The 18,837-nt window shown below is 31.3% G+C and overlaps 1 protein-coding gene across 1 annotated transcript in view; it reads left to right on the plus strand.

The window, feature by feature from the left end:
• Window positions 1–311: 311 nt before the first annotated feature.
• LOC134240668 (fibropellin-1-like) overlaps window positions 312–18,837 on the plus strand; it is a 28,764-nt gene continuing 10,238 nt past the window's right edge. The window contains exons 1-2 of the mRNA XM_062722733.1: window positions 312–499; window positions 12,649–13,870. Coding sequence (XP_062578717.1) covers window positions 12,676–13,870 — 1,195 coding nt within the window. The 5' untranslated portion in view covers window positions 312–499; window positions 12,649–12,675. The remainder of the gene's footprint in view (window positions 500–12,648; window positions 13,871–18,837) is intronic.

Below are 18,837 nucleotides of genomic sequence, written 5' to 3' on the forward strand. Positions count from 1 at the left end.
AATTTATTGATTTACGGTACAGCCTTGAATACAAAATGAAATTCCATTAAAATGTCCTCACAAAAATTAAGAACAAATATATATTATAAGATAAGTAACACATCCATTTTGTTAAATGACAACTAATGTCAGGATCGAATAATAACAGTGTGTGCAACATTTGCTTACGTCAGTTTCATTTCAAAAAAAACATCCAGCACTGCAGAGATTGTGTGTGAAATATTATCAGACGACCCGTCCTCACCTAACTCTCATGGCCTGTTTTCTTCCATTCCGTGTTAAATAGTAATATATATTATTTTTCCAAGAAGAATTTTTTTTTTCAAGACACGTTGGCTTATCGGCCTTCGGGGAGTGAGCTTCGATGTCATCACGGCATTGAGTGACAACGACGGCTGCTATATATCAGAAGTAGTGAATCTGCAATGGAAAAAAGAACTTGAAGCCTCAGAAATAAGACAAGATCTTCAGTTTCTTCTTCATTCTTCACGTGTTACAGGTAGGATCATTTTTCATGTTCTTTAATTTTTTATCAGATTTTGTTTGTGTTGATGTATGACTGACGCTAATCTATTTTCTTTGAAAACTTGAATGTCTAACTTAAAAGTTCTTTATTCGGGCTAGGTATATTTCTGAACGACACAAAATAGAATCTTGAACATTTTTTTGTTTGTTTGTTATAAGCTTCTCTTCACTTCTCTTTTGTACTAAATCAAATATTAGATGGACATTATCTTATAGTGTTAGTACATGTAAATGTTGTTCTTTTATATAAATATTTAATGTCTCTATGTGCACAGATGGATGAAAACTGAAATTTTTATAGCAAAGACATTTATAACTAGTATTGAACTTAGTATTTAATGTCAAAGTCATCATCTTTTATGTGTAGTTTGACAATAATTCATATAAAATTGCATAGGACACACAACACAATGGATTTCGTTCAATAGTTTCTCAAACTTTAACACGATTGGTTCGCTTTATACTATATTTCCTATTCAAATTTTTAACTGAGGGAAACATAAATTATCGACTTTCTCTATAAACAAATACATGTACATTAAAAGTGAATAATTATAAATCTAAGAGGGAGTTACAGATAATTATTTGTAAATTTTTCATTTATTTTTATGAACTTTTTGCAAGCTTTTGACCTGCACGTGCGAAAAAATCAAAGAGAGCAAGCAACAAAGCACTAATAACATAAAAATATTGATCAAGACTTACCAGCAACGTAAGAAAACAGTCAGTCATTAACGATAAATAATACTCCATTTTTTCACTGGTCTTGTCAAACACTATTAAATTTTCCAAGTAAGGCAAGGCCATTATGCGCCACACCATCAACAAAATAATTTTTTCGCGTCATTCAGGATTTACATGCGCATCTATAAATCTAAGAAAAGGTGAATCGGAAGAATCGACAATTCTTCCGTTTGAACATCTTTTTGATTTAATTTTGATTGGTTAATTATACGCAATTATTATACAAGTTTTTTAAAGTAGTAGCTCAACCACAATATCTTCGTTGCAAATATATTGCATAAAAATTACATATTAATTTCCACAAAGTTATAAGAGACTGGAGATTTAACTAATATTAGAAATATCAGCTTGCATTTAACTACTACTGATTTAAACAATTATCGGTCAGGAATAAAGAAAGAACAAACATCGATTGGTATCATTTTCATGAGAACATACTTTATTTTATTTTCGCCCTTGTCTTAAGTAGGCGAATTTAAAACGGGGCGAATTCAAAGAACACAGTATTAATTCTTAAACAAAATTGTGGGAGAATTTAAAACGGGGCAAAATTGTCAGCAATTGTAAAAGGGCGAAAATAGCAAGGGACGAAAATAACTGCAAAAGTCATCATTAGGGACTTTTCCAGTCCTATCATCTTCTTTCATTGAACTGAATGGTTAAGGTTTATTCTTCGATGATCAAATGAGTAACGAAAATTTAGTTAAGAACTGGTACAATTTGAATACATGAAAGCAAAATTCATCTTTCCCTCAAATGTAAATTGCTCTCAGATTATCGTCGATAAAATTTATAATGCTTTTATGCATTTTGCAAATTAATGTTTAATTTAGGTGTTAATAATTATGTCATTCTTTGAAGCTCATGTTTAATATTAAAAATTAATGAAATTATTCACTGAGCCATGCATTTTTTCAGTATATTTCAATGTATAGCCTCCATCTCCGTTTTAAGCAAATTCCTTACCCCCGGGTCATGACGTGAGAGTGATTTAAGATCCTCATTTCCTATGTAATTAAAGTTATAACAAAAATGATCTAAAATATTTTTTTACCATTCGTTATTTTCTACCCTTGGAAGTACGCTTGTTCATGTACATGTAGAATTAGGATACTTTGTGTCAATATTTATCGAACTTAGCATTGGTTCTCAAGAACATTGGTTCCGAGCCGAGAATGTGAAATTCTACAGATGAACGTACTAACAACAGCTAGACAGACAGAAAAAACATAGGTGCAGACAACTAGACGGACGGACACATGAAAGCCAGACAACGGGGGATCAGAGAATGAGCTCGGTTGATTTTTCAGCTCAGGTGAGCTTTATAAAAAGTACTTCAATTTCTGCTGATTCATGAAATCTTAAGTGACGTATTTTATTGCCTTGCTTAATCTTGAAACGCACTAAAAGTATTACTCACCAGATTTCACTAATTCCAGTCACACAGATTGATTTTGGAATGTGAAAAGCTCGATTTTTGTTACACGTTTTTAATTCATAAATTTCTTTCTGACGATAGGCAATATATAAAATCGTTTTCACATATAAATAACATTATGAAACTCACAGTGTTGATATATGATTAGAAATGCAATATATGATATTTTTATAATGGTCATACTGAGTAATCCATTTAAATAACTAGAACTTGCAAAAGAAAGTAAGTTTAAATAAAGAAATTATAGAGGGCATAAAAGGTTTTTACAATATGAGGGTATAATAATACGTAAAATCAAACCAGTCCTAGCTTCATTATAGCTAAAACGTACATGCAAAACATTTATTCATCATTACATTTTTTGTATTGAAATTTATTACATTTTTACCCGTGAAATACTGTAATTTATTCGTTGAATAAAAATGATATCCTGTCACAGTGTGAAAGGATATCAAAATGATATCCTGTCACAGTGTGACGAATATCAAAAGTGCGGGAAAACTCTCGATTTCCTTTCTCATAACGAAGATTTCTGTAAAAATATCATCCTTGACCTAATGTAACATTAGATGGAAATAAATAAAGCATTCTGACAGCAAATATAACTGTCAAAATAACGAAAAAATTGTTGTCAAATTCATGTTAATAGTGTTTTCACTTCACTTAGCTATGACGTCTCAACCGCTCAACTATGACGTCACGAGTCCATGAAATTATTACAAAAAAAGACAGAGCCAAAGGAAAAATCAAAGAATTTTTTTAAAAAAATGTAATAAACAGAAAATTCAATGTTTTGTAGTTGAATATGGAATTTATTTCACTCGTGAGACAGGATTTTTTGATATTTTCACTCGTGCTTCGCACTCGTGAAAATATCAAAAATCCTGTCCCACTCGTGAAATAAATGCCATATTCAACTACAAAACATTGAATATCCTCTATTTATATAATTATTCTGAAAAAAGTCCTTTATTTTATACTGAAACCAATGCTAAGCAATAATAAAGATGCAATAGCCAAATATAGATAATAATTTAATTAAATTGAAAAGGTACATGTATGAAGACATATCCAGTTCATTTATATATATTAAGGATATCATATGACTTTAATTGTATACTTTTTTCCTCAAAGAAATCTTTTAACATGAGAAAAATAAGGTCAAACAATGCTAAAGCTGTAGGCAACTCCGTTTGAAATCATGTAAAAGTACAAGTAATCTTGTAATTGATGTATCCAGTTTCATTTTATATAAAGGAAAGGAACAGAATAATATATATAATTCGTTTTTCCTAAGAGACTGTAGGCGACATGGTTGCATTTCCTTCGTCTGATGTGTTGAAAAACTTCCAAATTGTCTATTTTTCTTATGTGTTTATTGAAAATTACAGTTTGAATATTCAATATCTGCATTTACCAACAATTATGTCCCGATATATCTCATCTTATTACTGTATAGCTAAAAGGCATCATCAAAATAGAAAAAATATGTGGACCCCTTCCACACACAAGGTTTTGACCATAAGTATTTATACAAAAAAAATTAGCAGCATGGATGTAAAAATAGCTTATAAAAAACTTGATTGTTAATATTTATTCTCTTGTATGACAGTTCACAGTTATTTGCAAGATAAAAGTTTTCCAAAAGTAGGTTTAAAAGATTAAAAAGTCGCTTGTACCAAACAGAAATTCTCTCCTCAGGGAATTGTGAAAAAAGACACAATTTTCAGAAAATATGGCCGATGTAAATGTTTGAAAGGTGCAAATTATTGGCATACATAAAAGTCTTTCCCGAGGCCCTCAAACGTCAAGGACATAAAGTAAAAAATAACTAAATACGATAGTGTCACAAAAGACACTCGATATATACATATACATCAACTACTAAACTTAATCGTCCACTGTGGCCTAGCTTTTTTCCCTGGAGTTATAATTTTAACAGATTTGAATCTAAAGATGCTTATATATTAATTTGACTAGCTCATACCTTTGATTATGTTGACCAGAATTTTAAAGATTAGTCCCATATATTTTAATGTAAAACTATTGCCTCATCCTAAATCCGGATTTGAAAAACGTTGAATCTTAACCATAAAATGATGTTCCAACGTACTATTTAGGTTTTTTCAGGCCCAGTAGTTATTGAGAAATTTAAAAAAAAAAAATCTTCTATAGATTTTCACACATCCGTGAATTCGGCGATATACGTATGTCCTGCAGTCCGTCTGTTCGTCTGTCCGTCTAGAACGCTTTCGGGATACCCATCTCTTATCCGCAACTTCACTTTTTTCCACTGAATGAAATTTAATAAGACCTTCATGAAATTTATGTTATATAGTGCCATCGTGCACCTACTACTTTTAACTTTTGACCCGACGCTTAATTCGGGTCTTGCAGAGCAAAACATGGAGTTTGACTTTACTTAATGGGAGGTGGAGATATCATTTAGTGAGCTCATTGCTCATAGTACCTCTAGTATTCAATATAGTTTAATTCCTTACCACCCTTGTGGAATAAATGTTTGGAATTCAAAGCCAACAGAGAGATTTGCATCAAGATTGTATGCTTTCGTGAAATTGGAGATTATCTTTGTAAATATTATCGAAAATGATGAACACCGAAACGTATTATTTCCCAAAATAATTTAAATTACCCGTCCTTATCTTGACACCACAAAGATTTTTTTTTAAAGTTTAGCGTTTTTAAGTTTTGTTTTTGAAAACAATCAATGCCTTCTTTAAAGTTTTTTTTATTTAATGTTTTAGATTTCTCTTGTCCGATAAAACCAGCGTTTAAGAAAAACGTTTTTATTTGAAAATCTGTGAAACATCAACATTTTGTAATAAAAAAAGAGAGAGATAACTTTTTTGGAATTCAGAACAAAAAGCTTCATTTAAGAAGGATGTAGTCTAAAACAAAAACGAAAGATAAGAATATACTTTTATACATGGATATCAAATTAAATCATTAATGAGCATTACATTTAATTATATCAAATTCGTATTAAATACTTTCATACGTCACCACTGTTTACTATTTATTTCACTGAATAATATACGTGTACAATGAACTTTGCTTTGCATGTGAAACTAAATCTATTATAAAAGATAATCGTCACAGAATGGCGTCGTTCCTTTTTACTTTAAAGGTGAAAATAGAAAAGGCGATAATAAATATTTTTCCACGTGTTAAAAAGTACACGAGACCAATATACATTTGGCCTTTGTCGAAGTTTCTCAAATGGAAGTCAAACTTTAATGTCAATGGATGAAAAATACTTATTGTTGATTAGTCAAAGAAAGAATGCGTTCTTAATGGATTTATCTTTAAAGTATGAAAGTCTAAGAACTAATCATTAATAACGAATGGCCAAGGTCAAAGTTTATAAATGTGGGTCAAACTCCAAGGTCTAAGTGATAGAAATTAATTAAAAGTTGGCCAAGGGAAGGCTTAGTCATAAGAAGTACACTTAGAAATATTAAAGAATTAGCACCAGTAGTATTACGTTAAAGCCAAGGTTAAAGTTTTTCAAAAGTAGGTCCACTCTAAGGTCAAAAGGTCAATACATGTATCATTAATAGACTTTAGTCATATGAAATACACATTAGAATATGAAGGCCTTGATACTTACTGTTTAAAAGTAATGTCCAATGTAAAAAAGATTTTTAAGAATAGGTCAAACTGAAAGGTCAAGGTCAGATAAAAACTCTAAATTACCACGGGAAATGTCTTATTACAATGAATACACATGTGCAAAATAAAGGCTCAAGCACCAACTGTTCAAAGTTATAGTCAATATTAAAGTTTGGTAATCTTTTGCAAAATTGTGTCAAACTCCTAGGTCAAGATCAAGAATTCAAATTATGTGATACTTATCAAGGCCTTGTCACAAGGAAGACACATTTGAATTATGGGAGTCATAGCTCCAAGCAATCAAAAGTTATGGGTAATGTTTTAGATTTTGCGGACAAACAGACAGAGAGCTACATGGACATGGTAAAAGAACTACATACCCCCAAATCTTCTATTATATGTATGGGGGCATATCAAACGATATTACGTACAAGGTGTTAAATTGTCTATAAACACTTCCAAGCTACTTGAAACAAACCTCACTTGAGTAATGTCATTTTAAAAAAAAATGGATCGTCTCAGTATGCACAGAAATTTGAGAAATAACTGAACACATGCTTCTATACTGGGTCACTTTAGGGAGGTATTTCGTCTCGATATCTCTACAAACGAGCCCTCTTATCTCTCAAATGCAGTTAAAATGACGCAAACCTAATCCGTGAATCAATTAACAGAACAGATAGACATAGGAATTCATCAAAATTTTAAGATATGTTGATCAAATAAATAGCTGTATTTTATCCGTTTACAAGTTACTACACCCTTTTGAATTCCATATCACTTGTCTGCATGTTCACTGCAATTCTGAACGAAAATATTTCAAAGTTGGAATTTATCAGACTACTTTATCGTGGAGGGGATTAGGTGGAGTTTTGAAACCGCGTAAATGACAGTAAATCATTTTGCTATCTGTTTAAAATATAATTTTTATACACTACAAGTCTTGAAGCGACGGGCTGGGGGAGATAGACACGTTGACCTACATATGTTGGAATCGTCTCAGAAATGATGACCAAACAGCATTTTCTTCATTACTCTTTTACACTTCAAATTGATTAATTTGAAGGAGGACATCCCTCTTTTCAAGACACATCATTCAACAAAGATTAGATATATTTTACAAAATTACATACCTCATAAAACATAACAGGACTCGTCTTTATTCTTGACCAATCGGGGTCCTTGAGGCGGGGCCCATTGGCACATTGGGTCCCCTTTTAAAATTTTAGGATCCACCACTGCTGCATGTACTTGTGTATCTGTATGAATGAAAAATCTAAAACTTGCATGCTATTTAACGAAAAATTGCTCATACTGCAGAACACTGGATTTCATAAACTAAACAAGAAAATGTATAACAATTAAAAGTGTGTACATTATAAATTGTGTGTTTTCTTCCTGGCCATTTAATAATTCTTTGACAATTAACCACAATCATTGAAGGCAAAACCTGAATTAGCTGTATCCCTCTGATTTTTTTCTGTGTTGTGGAATATTTTAAAACGTGGAACTCTAAGGTTCATATTTCCGGATATATACTCACCATATTGTGTGTGTGTTTTTTTTTTGTTTTTTTTTAGATAAAACTAGAGAATTAAAATTATCAATATGCATTTCTCTGAATTTTGTTTTATATTAAAAAGAGGAGTTCGTGATTTTGCTGCAAGGCATGCTTCTAAGTAGTGTTTTTAAATCACCTGAACTTACATGTAGAAGACATTGAATTCCCAAGTGTGTCAAAGCATGACTTTTATTTTCCAATTCTTTTTAAAGTTTAAAGTTTAAAAAATTAATATGCGTTGATTAACAGACAGAGCCTATATTTTCAATCAAAGAATCAATGAAAAGGTATCGCAGTTTTGTATTTGATGAAAAGTTGTTATAATTGATATCAGAATGCAATTGCAATATTCCATTTCTGATGACCTTCAAATGAGACTGTATGAACAGAAATTCTTAATTCATTTTCATTATATATAAAGTCAATACTTCAATGCACTAGAACTCATTCCAACATTCTTGAACCAGTGTCAAATTAAAGTACTTATATTTTCAAAACAATAACAAGACTATGATTTGTTCATTTGTTTTCGTGTGCATATTTTGATTCTAACGTGATGCAATAGAAGTCTTCCTTGATAAAATAGATCCGCAGCAGTACCAAGTAAACACCCATTGAACTTTAAGAATTCAATAAATAAAGATTAGCGAGTTAACCCAGAACCACATTTCTAACTACTATCCCCTGGCCCGTCGATAAAGCATACTTGTTTTGCAATAATTAACACGACTTTGTGAATTCTCAAAGTTTTCTCTTCGTCATAAATTCTACAGAACTCATATCTTTTTATTAAAATGAAAAACTAATGGAAGTCATACGTAATACCTTATCTCTTGAGCATTAAGAAACCACAAATCTCTCCTAACCCTAGCAATGGAATCGCCTCCCAGAACAATTCCAAAATTATCTTTAGCCAGCGTTGTTAATATACTCCACGCCTGTTATTGATACAGGTATCAGTGGCGATGTCCTGAAGGGAATACCACGAGGTGCCATTACAAGGAATGCTTTCAGTGATCGCAACATTCGCATCAAATTCTTCGAGTGTTCGGGAGGCTTTACTGTGATATGAAGCCGAGACCTTAATTCTGAGTGACATTCACGCGCTATAGAGTGCTTTTTCACACTCACTTGGTGGTCAAGAGGGTGAGAAAAATACAAGGAAAAACTGGATCTAAAACAATCTGACATTTCTGTATTCTCGCATGTATAGAGAAGAAATATTCACACAATTCTGACTCTCTCTCTTCTTTTCAATGAGTCTTGTTGGTTTTGGCTGTCGGAGAGTCCAATTTACAATTTTGATAAATGAAGGAATTCTTTTTAAAAATCTAGATCCCTGCTAAACGGTAAGATTGAATTTTTTTTATATCTTACCCAAATAGATTTTATTTAACTTTATTTTCAGAATAATGATTGAAGTTATCTTTTCAATTGTTTGATCATGCTTTGAATTGAATTGGTGACTACGGATATATCCTTACTGTATGTACAGTGATTTATTTCGTCTTCAATAGATAATACAATTTTTTTTCGTTTTTCGTAAATAAGTTGATTAAACACGTTCGTTAATTCTATGATTCCATCGTTTTTACTTGTGTAATTGTTTAAGTATTATGTGTGTCAAAGTATACATGTACGAAATATAATAAGGAAATAAACTACAGTACTCAGTATTCTAGTCTTTTTTCGGTCAATTCAACAAAATAAGTTCAAAGCCATACACAATTTTCTATGAAGTTAAATCCGGAATGCACTGTTACTGACGGAAGTTTAAGATAAATCACATCAATGTGTTATAAATAAATAGTAGTAAAAATATTTTACTTCTATGAATTGTATAAAAAGCATATATAAGGAAATTTATGCATCAAAAGTGGAATTGATTCAATAATAAAGTCACTGTGGGATGAAACATTGTTCGTTTTGGGGGGTTTTCAATGGCAAATGCTCATATAATTATCTTGGGTTGTTTATCAAGTGCCAGACATACTTAGGAGGTACAGATTGGTTTTCCTGGAGGAATTTTATATCTTGTCAAAGCTCACGATTCTTCTGAGATTCGGTTCATTATCACCCCATATTAACCCCAGTCTATGGAGATTTCACCATCAGTACACAAGAAAGGGAAAAACAAAAGATTGAACAAATCGGTAGCAAACTTTGACATTTCTGTTGATTATTTGCGTAAAGATCACGGTATGTTTTATTTTTTTTAATTGCATCAATTAACATCAGTCTTCATTTTCCTTTTCATACTATATATACTAATTATTTTCAAAAGTTTGATAAAATGATGAATTGAACAGTCTGTATTTGAGATTAAAAGAAAGATACAATGAAAAAGTTGTTGGGCATGAAGAACACCATAGAACTATCATGTGTTACTTTGACCTCAGATATAAATTTATAAGTTATAACTGCATGACATCACATTTCTTACTTGCAGGTCAAAGTAACAATTGTAATGCAGAACTTGAAAAAGACTTAATTTTAAATAATATTTTAAATGTATACATGTAACAGAGGTGCAAAGTAGAAATAGAAATTTAACAAAAATATGAAAATATAATACGATGGAATCTAAGACATTATATTAATTTATTTTTTTTTTTATTTAAATTAATAAGTGTTAATTAGAAAAAGACTCGTTGCTCTCAACTTCAAGAAACTCTCTCCACAACTCACTACATACATGTATCAACTGATTTTTCAAATACAAAATTTTGAATAGGCGTGTAAATACTTTTGAAGCTATACTACATTTGAACGCAGAAAGATAAATATACAGACATTTATCATTAAGTTTTATTAATTAATTCCGAGATTTCATCTTATTGATGATAAACCAGATACGTCACAATGTTTAGTCGTAAGGCATTTATCTTTTGGAGGAAAAAAAGACATCAAAAGTTCACGTAATCTGATAAAATACAGGCGTTTCTCTCAAGAAAATAAATACACGATTTTATAAAACATATTGCATTTTTGCATTTGAAATAAAAAGAGAGATCTGGTTATCGTGAACTTGAATTACCTGCTATGAAGAAGCATAATATTACGTGTATCTATATAGCTGTATCATGAAAAATAACCTCGAAGAAATAGGCACAAAAGTTTACCATTCATAGTTTATGTTATGGGAATGATTTGTCATAATTGATTTATTTATCATATTTTGCATGCAGTCAGTATTTTTAAGAGCATTGGTTTTATACTTCTTCCTTTACTGTTTTTGTATGTTTGTTTCCAAATGTATGGAATGTACAAAATTTCCATTCTGCTAATAAACAACTACTTGTACTTTGCATCCTATTCAAATATTTTGCCTACTTTTTATTATTTTTTTTAATAAGAAATCAAAATCTGTCCCTGGTTCAAATAAGTCATGGTACATCTACATGTAGCTTTTATAAGTTAGATATCTTGGTTTTCATTTCCTTTTTCCTGATATTCCTTGAATCTGTGAATCAGGAAATACTTAATATAAAACATTCGTCATAATTTGTTTCAGTTTTTTTTACCTATATCGAGAAGGAAGATGAATTTCTTAACATAACTATATCCTGGTAAACTGAATTAGTTACCTTTTCCAATAAGTGTAGATTACAGAATATAATTATCCTAAGATTTATTTTCATGAGATGGTTAAGCGAGACGTATTTTTTTTTGGTATGGCTTAATGTGATCTTCAGTAATTCGCAGTTAATCTAAGTACTGTCTATTTTCCATCGAATTAAGTCTGTTTAAAAAGCATTTTAAGAAATAGTATTATACCGGGGATTTCAAACAGAATAATAAATTTTGCAAAATTTTACACTGTTGTTAATTTTTTGGGGGTTTTTTGAAGATAATTTAAGGTTATTTAATATATACATTAAAACAATATATCTAAGTTTGATATTTTACATCATCATATCAACAAAAATGCTATAATCGACATAATTATGAATTTTGGAAGGAAAATACATTTCCTGATAAAAGGAATGTTCTTTTTTTTGCCAGGGAATTTGAAATACATATTTTAACCGAGATCTCTTTATACCGGATTTGCTTTTATAGGCAAGATTTACTGTAGTAAAAAAATTACAATAATATTAAAATTCTAGAGAAACAAATTTCAGATCTACATTGTGTATCACTGATGATGTCGAATCTTGATTATGCCATGAAAATAGCTAAATATTTGATACTATAACCGTGGCGAAACATCTTGTAGAACATAAGATATCCTGCAGTCTTTAATCAGGTAACCACTGTGATATATAATCTAACTAAAATAAAACATGTTCCTTTCTCTTAAATATAGGTATGGCCTAATTTTATCATCGATAGAGGGGGTATTTACAAACATTTTAGGACCGCAAGGGATTGTTTTGATACATAATGTTAGATACGGTTATTTAGTGAGATTTTCCAGGAAAAAAAATCTTCAGTGATGTTAATGAATGTTAAGTGGCACCAACAGAGAATATAAATTAAGGGATAGGGTTTTATTTTCATCTTTATGCCCTTGATAAAACCAGAAGCTATCAGAATGATTGGCTCATGTTTGTTTTAAAGCAAAGTTATCATTTGTATTGCACAAACAATTTCTGAGTAAAGATACCCTAAAAACCTGAAATTTTATGATGAATAGAAGATATTGAATTCTACGTTTTGATTTGTGAAACCTATATATTAAACCTGATATCTAAAAAAAATACTTAATATGAAAACAATTTTAAGTGGAAATCTTTTATTTCAGGAACAAGGATCTTTCACAGAGTTCAAGATGGACTACACTGACCTGTATGACTACCACGATATAAATCTCACCCACCTGCTCGCTCTCTATAACGCATCAAGTATAGATGATGTTTTGAATAAATATCATTATTACGGAAACGAGTCAGATTACCAAGAATACTACGCTCCCAACTGTGACAATTCAGAACACCCGCATCTAATGTTCGTCAAGAATCTACCAAGCTATCACCGATTCTTCAACGTCTTTCAGCCAACAGCCTGTGCGATCGGCATCATTGGGATCGTACTAACTGTTGTTGTCCTTGGAAGGAAGAACATGACCACGTCTACCAACTCCTACCTTACTGCGTTAGCCATCGCTGATCTCGGCTTTCTCGTCAGTCTGGTTTCAATGTTCATGGCGTCAGAGCATATGGACGTGGAATTTTACTATAAATACTATGTGTATTCGTCTACTATTGCTCCAATATTCGTTGAGACTTTTCTGATGGCTTCTGTCTGGTTAACGGTTGTCCTTGCTGTAGAACGCTACATTGCAATTTGTCATCCTCTGAAGGCCATTGCTATTTGCACAGTAAATAGGGCAAGACTGATCATAGCTGGCATTTTTATATTTTCATTTATTTTCAGAATTCCTCGATTTTTTGAGTTCAGAACCGAAAGCACTGTGCGTTGTAATATTACCGTAGTTCATTCCGTGCCAACAGCAATGGGACTTAGTCACTATAGAATCGTATACCCTATCATAGTGGATTGTATATTTGGCTGTATATTTCCATTGATTGCGCTCCTTATTTTCAACATCAAGTTGATTCTAGAAATCAAAAAATCAACAAACTATCCTCGATTTCATGACGTCAATATGCAAAACATGATTTCAAGGGAACAACTCAAAATAACAATGATGCTGATTGGAATAATAATGGTATTTTTTGTATGTCAGGCCCCTATTCTATTGTGCTACGCCATAAGACATATAACAGCTTATACATTGAAAACCCATGAGGACATCCGAGTTTTTAACTTGGTAACTTTTATCGCGCTGAGTTTATTAACATTTAAGTCCTCGGTCAATTTCATCGTTTACTGCTGGTTCAGTGAAAAGTTCTGGAACACTTTCAAACGTGTATTTTGTGGAAAGCTCTGTCTAGCTCGACAAAAGTGTCCGAGGAAGCAAAATACTCACACAGTCCATTCTGCCGACCAAAACGGAAGTACCAGTATACGTAAAGCCTCATATATGACCAAGGACACAACCTGCTGATTTCTATTATGCAGAAGGCATAAAAATGGGAACACGTTTGTAAAAAGGGCAACAGAAGTATAAGCATTACAAATACTTTGTATATGACCAAAACACAATTGTAAAAGGACGACTTTCACGCCCTCTGAAGGAGCTAAATACTTATTAATATTAAACAAGTTATCAAAAATTGTGTTAGTTACGATTTGCACAGTCTTAGCTCCATTGTTACATTGTTCATAACTTAGAACGCAAGAAAGTGATTGTAGGGAGCAAAGAATTCATACATGTACATGTACGTATACATGTATGTTTGATAGATTAATCGCATATGTACATGTATATTGTTTATGTTTGCTATTGAGTGATTGTATGTGGTTTAAATAATCTGCGTTTTAAGAAGGAATTTGGAAGGGTTGAACAATTCAATTTTGAGAACAGAAAATCACGCAATTGTAAGACAGTTGCAAGAAAACTTAATTGATTGAAATTCGCCTGTCATACTTTAATTGTACAAAAGACAATTTTGTCCGTTTATTTTCATACGAAAAGTGTGCAGTTACAATGCTTTTCATTTTATTTTCTGTATTGATGATGTAAAATACAGGGCATATTTTTTATCTTTTGCATAGCAAGTGTAATTCAGTTAAGTATACTGTGAAATCAACATTATTCTTGAGGTATCATTATCAATGTTACTGGCCAAGGATTCCGTGGGTAAAGTGTGATCCAGGAATTTACTTCTCCTCGAACATTGATACACAATGGGCATAGAAGAACATTCATGATGCCAACGATTTATGTCCCCACAATTCAGGAAAATTAATATGGTAGTGTTGAACCCTATTAACACTAAAGATTCCCAAGTAAATAGCTTTTGTTCTCATGAATAGGAGTCATTTTATTTCATTACCAAAACAATATCCACATGCTGGCCAAATTTAGTTAACATATCATTGGGAAGTGATAATCATTCGTGCCTAAACGGATTTAAAATTTAAAAATGCTATATGAAGAAATCAAGAAATTCTAATATTCAAGTTAAATATTATGGAAATGGTCTTAAGATGCTACCTTTGATTCTGTATACTCTCATATCATGACGTTCATCATGATAAATTCATGATGAGAAATTCATACGACTGTAACATCTATTAGAAAATGGTCTGTTTCCTGTACTCATACATCTCAAAATTTTTCCAGTGTATTTGTTTCGTTCAGCTCTATTTTCAAATATTAATGTTTAAGAATAAGATGTATTCTACAAACTTTATGAAAAAAAGTTGTATAAATTTAAAATCTTTATTTCTTTTTATTAATGAACAAACTCAATTATACAAAAATAATCAAATAATAAAATAAGCTTCAAAAGACACATTTTGTCTTAAGTATATCACATGTGGTCAATATAAATGTTATATACGTATTTGAATTATGAAATGCATTGACGGATGGTAAGTAAGAATTTAAAAAGTGTTTTGAATCTCTTTTGGAAACTACATGTGAATATCAAAAACAGAAAAAAAGGGAGAAAAAATTCTTGTAAGAACTACACAAAGATTTTGATTTTAAAATTGCTCAGCAAAGTTTAGAATTGATATTTGTATATTATATCGTTTATTTTTTCTTTGTTAAACGAGAAGTTGGAAAATGTGATTGACAAATGTTTTTCGTCAATAAACACTTAGTTTAAAATCATTGTTCGTTGTTTTCCTTTGATTTTGAATTCAAAGACTAAAATAGCTTATTGCAACAATAATGTGTTGGTTTGCCTGCATTGAAAAATAAGTCAAAAAACGCTATTTCTCCTACAGTTTTAGTTCGATTTTGATTCGATCTTTGCAAACACGTAGTCGAAGTGATGATAGAAACAAAATCCATGCAGCATTTGATGTTATTTCTATACGAATAGTGATGATAGACAGTGAAATTAACGGACACGATTCGGCGCGCGCATCTGAGAAAAAATGTGAATAAAAATTCCAGTTTGAAATTCATTTTCAATTAATCTCAGCTATTCCCATGCGCACAGTGATAGTTGTAGATCAAGAAAGGAAATGATTTCAATTTGAAATCGTTTGAATTTTATATTCATCAGATTTTAAAAAGAAATAATAGAATGGCGGAGATTTGATACCTGAAAGAGGGCTTCTGTTAATTCTTGGAAATACATGTAAGCAAGAATGTTTTGAATTTAGACACCCTATTCTCATCTTGTTTGACAAAAGAATTCAGTAATGAGAAAATAAACTTCTTTTTTTTCATTCTATAAATAAATAAACAATATATTCTGTTTTGTGAAGACATGAACCGAAATAAACTTACCACCCCAACTCCACGATTAAGAATGAAAAATATCGTCCCTTAAGATATATATCTTCTAAATGTATATATATCTATTAATAACGCTTGCCTGTTTTCAAATTATTTCATTAAAAATTCTGATCTACAACACTTTCAAACTGTTTGGGAATTGAATTTATTTTTGGGTCATACATAAACACTCTGGTTATGAATGTAAGTAAGATTGAATGAAAAACAAATTTACCATTCCGACGTTTTCTCAGACGTCCGTGTCGAATTTTCCCGCCGATTCCTTTGTCAATCACCATATATTTGACAATAAAAAAAATGAAAATGGCATTGGCAGCATATTTTCAATCTTGCCTATGATGTTTCTTTATAACAAATTTGATAGTAGAATATTCTGTACATCCTGACCTGATTAATGTATAGGGCTCAAAGAGCATTACATAACCGGTCAACAGGGGATGCTCTCTATGTCTTTGCATCTGATCTCACCTTGAATGGTTCGTCTTTCTCTCCTGTTCATACTTGTATTTTTTTTTAATTGATTAGATTGATCACTGTTTGTTATTTTTGGTCATATTTTGCCTTCAACCAATAGATTCTTTTTATTTAAATCTGCAAAAAAAATGATGTATACAATTTTTATTCTCTTCCAGAAAGGAAGAAGTCTATAATTGACATAAATATCTTGTGAGTCTTAACCGTACAGAAAAAAGGACCTTTAGCTGAAAAAATACCTGTCGTTTAATTTTTTCATATTTTGTAGAACTCTAATATAGTATGTCCTACATTCCTTACAGCATATATATCAATAGATTTCTGGACTTTTTTTTTGAGATATTGAGTGACAAATACTATACCCCACAGTGTCTGAGTGGAGTTTTAATTCTCAGTGTTTCTGGGCCCATTAATCGGTCCATAATGGATTTTTTCAGTATAAATAAAAGAAATATCAGCCAACATGTGTCTTTTAAAATATTTCAGAGTATAAAAAGGGTTAAAAATTCGAAAACGCAATATTCTTTTGTCACATCGCATCTGGAGACGGAAATTTATGTACTTTTTAAGACAATCAGCAAAAAAATTAATTTCCAAAAAATCCTATCATTCAATATTTGAAAATTTACGTTGAAATGGAAGATAGTCATGATATTGATTAGTTGTAAAAATATCGATTGGTGAAGCTGAGCTCATTATTGCACAGGACATAGTTAAACAAGACATGAGCTTGAGAAAAACGTGTCATGTTTACATTTCTGGAGTACGGGAAAACTCAACTATGACGTCACACTTTTGCGAAATAAGATAAGATATACCTATAAAATATCTCCGTCAACAACCATGTAAAAATATTTTTTGTGCTCTCTAATTCACAAAAGAACCCACCATGTACTGATCATGACCCGTTTTTTATGAAAATACTATCCGCGTTTTACCGTCTATAATCTTACTGTACTGAGACATCCACTGTGACGTCAACTTCGACGTCAACGACTAGTTGGACCAAGCTCCAAACAGCTCAGTATTACGTAACGCTACAACTCCATATTATTATTCGTAGGGAAAGTAGTCCCGGAGAATTGACGCTGTATGGAGTTTGTAGTTGGACGTGCAGTGTAGGGAAACAGAAGAGTGGATCAATTTATTCCGTAATTTAATAATATTTGCAAGAAAGTTTGTATGTTTTTAGATATTTTTATACAAGATGGTGAACTCAAAGAAACAGTCAAAAAAAATATACAAGTACTGTTGTTTCAATCTTGTTTTGTATATATTTTATCAGAGATTGTGACGTAATCAAACTGAGTCATGTGACCAAACATCCTTCGTCCCCTTAAGGATAAAATTCTGAAAGCGGATTTGTAATAGGGTGGCAAAAGAGGAATATGAGGACTTAAATACAAAGCGAAACTAATTCACCCCATTTGAAACTGATTCAAGGGTCAGATTATCAATAACCGATTATTTTTCCTTGGAGGACTATTTCCATCGGGTATTTTATTTTTTCGAATTTTGCGAACTAAAACGTCACTCCGTAACCATGCAAGCTACAGTGTACAAGTACGAATGTACACAAAAACTCGGTGTACACGATATTTCGACATTAAACACCTTTAAGGTTTTTTTTTTCAGTTTTGAGATCAAAATGAAAGCTTTGTATGTGGTAACCATACAAAGATTTTTTAATAGTAAACCTACACAGGCAATATTTCAAAACAAGTATTTACACTTAAGGTAGGATTCTTCTCATATTTCTAATATTTAAAAATTAATGAAATTTTCACAGAATCAAGAACACAATATCAGTAAGTGATAGTATCAGTGAAATTAAATTGACTGTTTTTATATCAGAGGCAAGGTCAGGTCAAGGTCATTATCTTTTTCCTTGACATTAAGAATTAAAAATAACTGTTGCCAATCATGTGATACCTACTTCTAATTCAAAAGTTTAATGATTGTTCTTTTGTATAAAAACATATTGCTATATTGGGTCTATAACATGATATTACAAAATTTACATAAATAATTTAACTTAACTGGATATTGGCTAATCCGAATTTTCTCTGTTTTTCTTAATTTTTTTAGGATATATTAGTTATTTTCATATGCTTCCTATATCTAACTTTTTCTTAT

This window comes from Saccostrea cucullata, unplaced genomic scaffold (assembly GCF_032062105.1).
Source record: "Saccostrea cucullata isolate Sc308-1 unplaced genomic scaffold, CSIRO_AGI_Scuc_v1 ctg259, whole genome shotgun sequence".
NCBI lineage: Eukaryota > Metazoa > Mollusca > Bivalvia > Ostreida > Ostreidae > Saccostrea > Saccostrea cuccullata.